At 44.5% G+C, this 8429-nt stretch overlaps 1 protein-coding gene across 2 annotated transcripts in view; it reads left to right on the top strand.

The window, feature by feature from the left end:
- Positions 1-990: 990 nt before the first annotated feature.
- ZDHHC6 (zinc finger DHHC-type palmitoyltransferase 6) overlaps positions 991-8429 on the top strand; it is a 67968-nt gene continuing 60529 nt past the window's right edge. Inside the window, exons 1-2 of one of the 2 annotated variants that reach the window (XM_033943161.1) lie at positions 991-1215; positions 5063-5537. In XM_033943161.1, coding sequence (XP_033799052.1) covers positions 5271-5537 — 267 coding nt within the window. In that variant the 5' untranslated portion in view covers positions 991-1215; positions 5063-5270. Of the gene's footprint in view, positions 1216-2210; positions 2329-5062; positions 5538-8429 lie in introns of those variants that run through there. The other variant, XM_033943162.1, reaches the window with a different exon arrangement.

The raw sequence follows: 8429 nt of genomic DNA, 5'->3' as shown, positions 1-8429 counted from the left end.
TACAATACAGTATTATTATTAAGACTTAGCCAAAAAGGAAAGATTTATAAACTATAGAGTTTTACCTCATGCAAAGTTGTCATTTCTTTAATAAGACATTAACTATTTTTTTCTGAGGCCCTCCAAGTACCTACAAATCCCAAAATGTGGCCCTGCAAAGGGTTTGAGTTTGAGACCACTGGCTAAACTGTAACCATGACATCCTGTTTGCCTTTGGGAAGCAGAGCTGAGATTGTGATGTCATAATGCCTCATTCCACCAATAAGAGCCAGCCTCATCAGTGATGTCACAATGGCTTGATTGTCCTGTTCTCCCCTCTGCCCTCCAACCCAGCCAGCAGATTAACTGTTCCCCTTAACTCAGTGGTCTCAAACTCACGGCCCGCCAGGTCCTATTTTGAGGCCCTCGGTAAGTTTATCATAATCACAAAAGTAAAATACAGTAAAAGTTTCTTGATCGTATGTCTCTTTAGGTATAAATGACAATATTATTATTAAGATGTAGCCACAAGGAAAGATTTATAAACTATAAAGAGTTTGACCTCATGCAAAATTGTCATTTCTTTCATAAGACATTAACTATTTTTTCTGAGGCCCTCCAAGTCAAAATATGGCCTTGAGTTTGAGGCCACTGTTTTAGAGCAAACTGTTAAAAGCCATCTCTTTGATCTCTAGCTTACGTCAAACCTAAACAAGCTTAAGTTGGGATCACTCGCTGTAATGCAGGAGCGTTTGTATTCCTATTATAGGGTAAAGGTTTCCTCTCTGCCCCCTCCGCTTCCTCAAAGTCTATTGGCCACATATTCATTTCTCTGTGCATCAGGTACTCGAACAGAACTTCTCCCCAGCAAATACAGTAGACGACGATCTAGCGCGAGGCTGGAGGCGTGCAGAACGCAGGGGGAGGGACAGGAGGCGGGGCCGAGGCTGCGGCAGAAGGCGGGGTAACAGGAGAGGCGCCTCGCGCAGAGGACGGGGAAGGGGCGGGACGGGAAGAGCGGTTGGACTCGAAGGAGGCGGCGAGGCTACGCCCCGGTTGTCATGGCGGCGAAGGGGGGGGAGCGGTTTTGACCGACGGACCTGCGTGCTCCCGGAAGCGCTCGGGCCGAGGGCTCAGCCCGCTTCCTGTCCCGCGCCAGCCACAGGAGCGGGGGCCATGTCTTCCGACCTCGAGGGCTACGAGCGAGGACTACGCGGTGCTGAGCGCTGCCGGGAGGTGAGGGGTAACAGCCCAGTAGGTGAGGGAGGGGGAGGGGGAGGGGTAACAGCCCAATAGGTGAGGGAGGGGGAGGGGTAACAGCCCAATAGGTGAGGGAGGGGGAGGGGGAGGGGTAACAGCCCAATAGGTGAGGGAGGGGGAGGGGTAACAGCCCAGTAGGTGAGGGAGGGGGAGGGGTAACAGCCCAATAGACGAGGGAGGGGGATGGGTAACAGCCCAGTAGGTGAGGGAGGGGGATGGGTAACAGCCCAGTAGGTGAGGGAGGGGAGGGGTAACAGCCCAATAGGTGAGGGAGGGGGAGGGGTAACAGCCCAGTAGGTGAGGGAGGGGGAGGGGTAACAGCCCAGTAGGTGAGGGAGGGGGAGGGGTAACAGCCCAGTAGGTGAGGGAGGGGGAGGGGTAACAGCCCAGTAGGTGAGGGAGGGGGAGGGGTAACAGCCCAATAGATGATGGAGGGGGATGGGTAACAGCCCAGTAGGTGAGGGAGGGGGAGGGGTAACCCCAGTAGGATAGGGAGGGGTAACAGCCCAGTAGGTGAGGGAGGGGTAGGGGTAATAGCCCAGTAGGTGAGGGAGGGGGATGGGTAACCCCAGTAGGATAGGGAGGGGTAACAGCCCAGTGGGTGATACAGGGACAGGGGTAACAGCCCTGTAGGTGAGGGAGGGGGAGGGGTAACTGCACTCCTGGGAGAAATACAGAAGAGAATCGAGATGGTGGAACATATTAAAAGGGGGATAAAGACGAGGGAGGAGTCCCCCAGGAGATTATGGCCTTTCTCTCTTGCTGAAAGCCGGGAACACACTGCCTGCTCCGTCCCTGGAACTCTTCAAATCCAGCCTGAAAGCCCCCTTCTTCCAGAATGCATTCAACCCAGAACTAGGGTTGCCATATGGCTCCAGAGAAAGGGGGCCGGATTGAGACATCCGGGTTTTACTTCCATTGAAAGCAACAGAAGTAAAGAGGATAGACTGAGACGTCCGGGTTTTACTTCCATTGCTTTTCACTAGAAGGAAAACCCGGATGTCTCAATCCATCCTCCTTTCTCTGGAGCCATATGGTAACTCCTAAGGATCCTGAAAAACTCCCTAAGCCTCTACTTTTAATTAAACCGTAAGCTCTACTGAAACTCCCTCAGTCCCTACCTATACTGTTGTCTGTTAATTTAATTAGTCCCTGCTCAGCAGAGCTTACAAACCCTTAAATGTGTTCATGTAGTGCGCTGCATATGTCTATCAGTGTTATAGAAATGTTAAGTGGTGGTAGTAGTTTTTAGTCACATTCTCTATGAGTTGTAAGTTATTGATTCTATAGCTTTGTGTTTTGATCCTGTAGCATGTTATTGACTTGGTAATATAGGTATCTCTGTTCTTAAAACTTTGTGTATGTATCCTTGTAACCCGTTCTGAGCTCCTTGGGAGGATGGGCTTTAAAAATAAATTAATAGAGGAGGCCAGGTGGACTAAGGCAGTAACTCAGTAGCAGAGGGACCAAAGGAGCCACTGGGAGCAGGATATGGGCTAAGAGTAGGTGGAATGTACAGGAGAGGAAAGAACCTGGCTCGAAAGGGCTTAGGTTAGGGATGGAACCTGTAGCAAAAATTGGTTAGAAACTCATTTTTTGGAACCGCTCTGTTCAGTCAGAAATTCCCTGATTTGGAATTCTCGGGGAGTGGTGAGGCTACAATTCGCTGGTGGTAACCAAAGTCCTGTCTTAAGTCTCACATTGAACCACACCAAAGTGAGATAGAGATAGATACATATATGTGTGTGTGTATTACACTTAACTTGAGGTAGCTCAAACAGGTAGAACCTGTGCCTTCCTGGCTGAGCCACCTCAAGTTAATTGTAAACATTTATTATAAATTTAAAAGGATAAACCCATTTATTTGCAAATGGCTATGATTGACCGTTAAGATTCTGAGTACTTTATAGTATTTTGTTTTAACCGTTACAATTGATGTGGATCTTTTTTGCATAGCAAAACCTAAAGTTAGGTATGCAAGCTTTATTAACTGTGCAGGGTGTAATATTGTGGAATGCATTACTATTGGATATAAAGAATGCTACCAGTTTACTTCAGTTCAGAAAATTCATTAAAACTTTGCTTTTCCAGAAGTGTTTTGGTAAATGACTGAGTTACGAAGAATATTATTGTTTTGTTATAGTTTATAAAATGATTTGTGTTTGTCTTTTTGTAGTTTATGACATTGTAATTCACTCAGAATTGTTGGATGGTTGCGAGTAATAAAAATTTTAAATAAATAAAGCGCAGATATTCAGTGGGAGATAGCTGCTAACTGGCTATATCACATGACACAGCCTGCTAGGCGCGGATATTCAGCGCTTAACTGGCTCTGTTTATTGGCTAAAATAGGCCTGCTATTTATGTGGCCTATCTTTAGCTGCTAACGCTTATCCGGTCAGTGCTGAATCTTGGCATGACCAGTTGAATTGCCATGGTTAAAAATAAAACCAGATATTCAGTGCTGGTCATTGAATATCCAGGTTGTGCTGGCAACAGGTGGACCGACTGAATATGGGCTTCTTGGTATTTTCTTGCTCCTGAGAGCTTAGTCTGTACCTATGGCAATGAAGGATTAAGGGGCCCTTTTACCAAACAGCTTTAGTTAGCTGTTATCAAAGGCTATATGGCACATTAACTGTTTTTGCAGTTAAAAAAAGAATGGGTTTGGAGAGCACCCAGCACATCATACGCTGGACCTACACATGCTAACCAACATTGTTCACAGGAGACACTTAGGCCCTGATTCTATAAAGACTTGCTAAAGTTAGGCACCGATATCTGCACCGATTGTATAAACTTAGGTGCCCCTTATAGAATGGCGGCACTCAATGTCTTAATATGTAGGTGACCCCCAACTGATGCCAGGATTTTCTGTGCCTAAAGTTAGATGCCAATATCAGAGCCTAACGGCACCTAATTCACAAAGAGGCGCTTAACTCGAAAACACCCATGATCCGCCCTTAATCGTACCCACTTTTAGTGTAGGTGCTTTGGGCTGGGCTCCTACTTTTTATAAAACCAAAGCTTTCGAGTTAGGTGTCTAACTTTCAATTAAGTCCAATTAAAGCTGATTACCGTAAGTCAATTGCTCGATTAAAGTAGGCACCAATATCGGTGGCTAACTTCTGGCGGACTTTATAGAATCAGGGCCTTGCTGCCTCCTACATAGGAGTACCTTTGAGGTAATAGCACACTGGTCTCGCTCACTGCCAGAACCATTATTGTGTGGCCAGAATGGGCAAATGCTGGGAACATCCCTACTTGATGTTGCATTCGTTTTGGACTTACTGTTCTTTAAAATCCTGCGCTACAGTGCATTAAGCCCAAAACTTACTATGGTTTAGTAAAAGGACCCTAAATGCCTTCCCAAGATCAGATTTAAACTGGGCTTCTCTGGTTCTCAGCTCAGTGTTCCACCCAGTAGGTTACTTCTTCACTGTACTGTAGCTTGTTCTTAAGCTATATTTGCTTGCTCTGCCTTCACTGCCTGCAAATCTCTCTCATGAATATTCATTGTGGATATCCTGAAAACCTGTCTGGAGAGCCCCCGGGACAGGTCTGGGAACCACTGGCTTACAGGGAAAAGGGGTTGAATTAGCATTAAAGCCCATCATCAGCTCTGCTATGCAATATACGCGGCTTCCATTCCTCTGTTGTTCAGTCCCTCTGTACCAGAAGATAATTTCAATAACATATGAACTCTTTCTCTGCTTTGCCCGGAACCATGTCCTGTTTGAAGACCTGTGCTGTAATAAATTAATGTGGAGGAAGAAGAATTCAAAGGTTGCAGAAGCTAACATTCTCTCTTTTGTTCTCATAGGCTGGATCTAGGACAATGAAGCGCCGCTTTTCCTGCTGGTTCTAAAGAAGTTAAAGACAGAAGATGCATCCTTTGATGGTTCATTGTGCCCATCACAAAGGTGGTCTTGTATAGCACTCTTTGTGGAACTATGAAAGCATTTGCTAGGTGGAAACCACAAGTATTGCTAGGGTACATTTGAACTGAGACACCTGCGTTAGCTTCAGCAATGGGCATGCTGTGTTCCTTCATCAGGTTCGAAAACCTCCATGAGCTGAAAAGACTCTGCCACTGGGGCCCTATTATTGCGCTCAGTGTAATAACAATATGTTCTGTCGTGGCCATCATAGACTCCATTTTCTGGTACTGGCCCTTGGATTCAGCTGGAGGAAGTGTGAATTTTATCATGTTGATAAACTGGACGGTCATGATTCTTTACAATTACTTCAATGCAATGTTTATCGGCCCTGGCTATGTGCCTCTTGGATGGAAACCGGTAAGAAAACCGGGAAAACTGTTTAAAAAACAATAAAACTCAAATCCCTGCAGAAAGTGGATCAGGGTTACATTGGGAATCCACCTGCAAATTTTTTAAAAAAAAAATTTAAATATTTATATACCATTTATTGCCTTTTTATAATTTAAGTATTTATATACCATTTATAGCATTTTTTGACTTGTAGTTCAACCATTATTACTATCCAGGATAGATTATTGTAATCTTATTTACATAGGCTACAAAAAATTATTATTAAAAATAAACAATTCAGAATTACATTACATTACATTAGGGATTTCTATTCCGCCATTACCTTGCGGTTCAAGGCGGATTACAAAAGGTTAATTTAAATAAAAAAACAGAGTTACAATGATTAGCTAGAGAGGTAAGTTGTAGATCTTATAAACATTTAACGGGTTGTTGAGGATGAGGTGGTTTGTAAAAGAATTAATAGGTGGTCATAGTGGAGGTTCTTTTGTTATTATTAGTGCAGTAATGGGTAGATCAAATGTCAGTTTTAGAGTTACTAAGAGGTCGTGATGTTATTGCTGCTTCAGGAATTTCTTGAAAAGTGTGGTTTTTATTTCTTTTCTGAACGTCCTATAGTCTGGGGTGGTCATCAGAAGGTTGGAGATCTGGTTGTCCAGCCTTGCGGCTTGAGTGGCTAGGAGGCCGTCGTGTAGTTTTGTCCTTTTTACTTCCTTGATTGGGGGGGGTATGAATGGGGAGTGCGTTTTTCTGTGTCTGGTAGTGGGTGCTTGGATGATGCGATTGTTCAAGTATGATGGGCTGTCTCCGTGTAGGGTTTTAAATAATATGCAGTAGAATTTGAATTGGATTCTTTCTAGTGAATAGGGTAATATATTCTTTATGAAAAGAAAAAAATTACCCCTTATTTCTATAAGCATCACTGGTCACCTATTAGAGAATGACACGGGGACAAATTTTTCCCCGCCCCCGTGGGAGCTCATTTTCCCATCTCCACGAGTTCTTTTCCTGCCCCTGCCCTATTCCTGCAAGCTCTGTCCTCATCTGCACAAGCCTCAAACACTTAAAAATCATAAGTGTTCAAGGCTTGTGTGGTTAAGGCCGAGCTTACAGGATTGGGGCAGACAGAAACAGCGACAAAACTCACGAGGATGAGACGGAGAAATTGAGGTCCGTCTCATCCTCGCAGGGTTGGGAGAAAATTTGTCCCATGTCATTCTCTATCACCTACAGTGGGGAGATCCCCGTTTGAACTATATTCTGATTTTTAAGGCTCGATGGAAATGCCCCAGAGTTCTTGGTAGCTCTCGTTCCACTTCTTTTTTTTGTTTTGCTTCTAACTTCTAACTAAGGGCTCCTTTTATAAAACTGCTTCAGTATTAGCTCTGATGCTTATGAGCCGGAGTTAATACCAGGGGAAGATGGGGTAAGCAATTGCTTACAGAAACAGTTGCTACTGAGTTTTCCATTGCTCTGGAGCAGTGTCCAGCAAACATTTCGGGCTGGTGGCACACTAAATGCAGTGCCCCGGCTGGAAGACACCCGGAAGTCAACGCGATGTCACGCGCATGCGCTGAGGCCCGTCTTGCTGCGACCCCGCCGTTATAGGGATCTAGGAGGTGCAGGGAGAAGAGGAAAGACGCTGGCCAGAAGGATAGTCGTCCATGCCGGCTGACTTTCTACAGGACGTGCCTCACCACGAGAGGCACGTTCTGTAGGCAGGCAGCCGGCGTGGACAACTCTCCTCCTTACCAGTGTGTCGCGGCACACCAGAAATCTCAGGAAGCACAGTTTGCTCTAGAGCTTTTAGGCTTTTATCTTCTTCATTAACATAACAAGCAGTTTTTCAGTCTGGAGCTCTTTCTTGATCAGTTTGGTTTTTAAAGAGATTATTTAAGTTTTCATAAGAAGCTTATAAACTTCCTTTTTAAAACATATATGGGTTAATTTTATTAAAATAGATATGTTGATTTTAATATTGTAATTTCCCGATGTAGTGTTCTGGTTTTTATTGTAATCTGCTTGGAACTAAATAGGGTTTTTTTTGGAATATAAATTTGAAGCATAATGTAATGTGAGCTTTTTTCTCTGATAAGACATAAAGGGTCTGATTCTATAAACGGCGTCTAACCGTGCCTAACTTGTAGGAGCCAGTCAGCGCGGTTGTTAATCAACTGCTAGGTGGTGCTTATAGGTGTCCTTGTGGTAGGGGGTCTGTATATTAGGCCAGGTTATTTCTAGCCTAATTTGCAGGGGCTTAACACAGACGCCTAAGCCAACCATCCCTTTTTTCCACCCCTAAGCATTTCCTACTTTTCAGATAAGCGTTTCGACTTAGGTGTTGCTTAGCGCTGTTCCAATATCGGCGTGCGACTCTAATTTTTTTATGGTTTTTTAAGAGACCAGTTAATTTTAAAAAATGAAGTTGCGCATGGAATTCAAGCAGTGCCTAACCTAGGCATCATTTGTAGAATTCTTCCCCCCCCCCAAAAAAAAAAAAGCCTTGTAGTGGAGGGTACTGCCATACAGTGTAACTTATTCCCTTTGAGATAGTAAGATCTCCATAAAGAGTAAGGCCTTGGATTTATTCCCTTTACAGTAGTGCTTCCTTTTTATCAGAGGTGACCTTATTCTAATACTGATGATCAAAATAATTATCCCAGGACAAGCAGGCATGATATTCTCACATGTGGGTGACGTCATCTACGGAGCCCTGATGCGGAAGCATTTTCAAGCAAACTTGATTGAAGATTTAAGTTTGCTCTGCTGCTCCACGCATGCGTGCCTTCCTGCTCCACTAGGGGGTGCATCCCCTCGTGGTCTCCAGTTCAAAATTTTCCGCTGAGCCTAGAAGTCGTGTTTTTTCAGGCTCTGCCCCAACTGCCTTCTAGCACCGCGATT

Source organism: Geotrypetes seraphini, chromosome 4, assembly GCF_902459505.1.
Source record: "Geotrypetes seraphini chromosome 4, aGeoSer1.1, whole genome shotgun sequence".
NCBI lineage: Eukaryota > Metazoa > Chordata > Amphibia > Gymnophiona > Dermophiidae > Geotrypetes > Geotrypetes seraphini.
The sequence above is the reverse complement of the archived record's forward strand: the minus strand, read 5'-3'. Positions and strand labels throughout refer to the sequence as shown.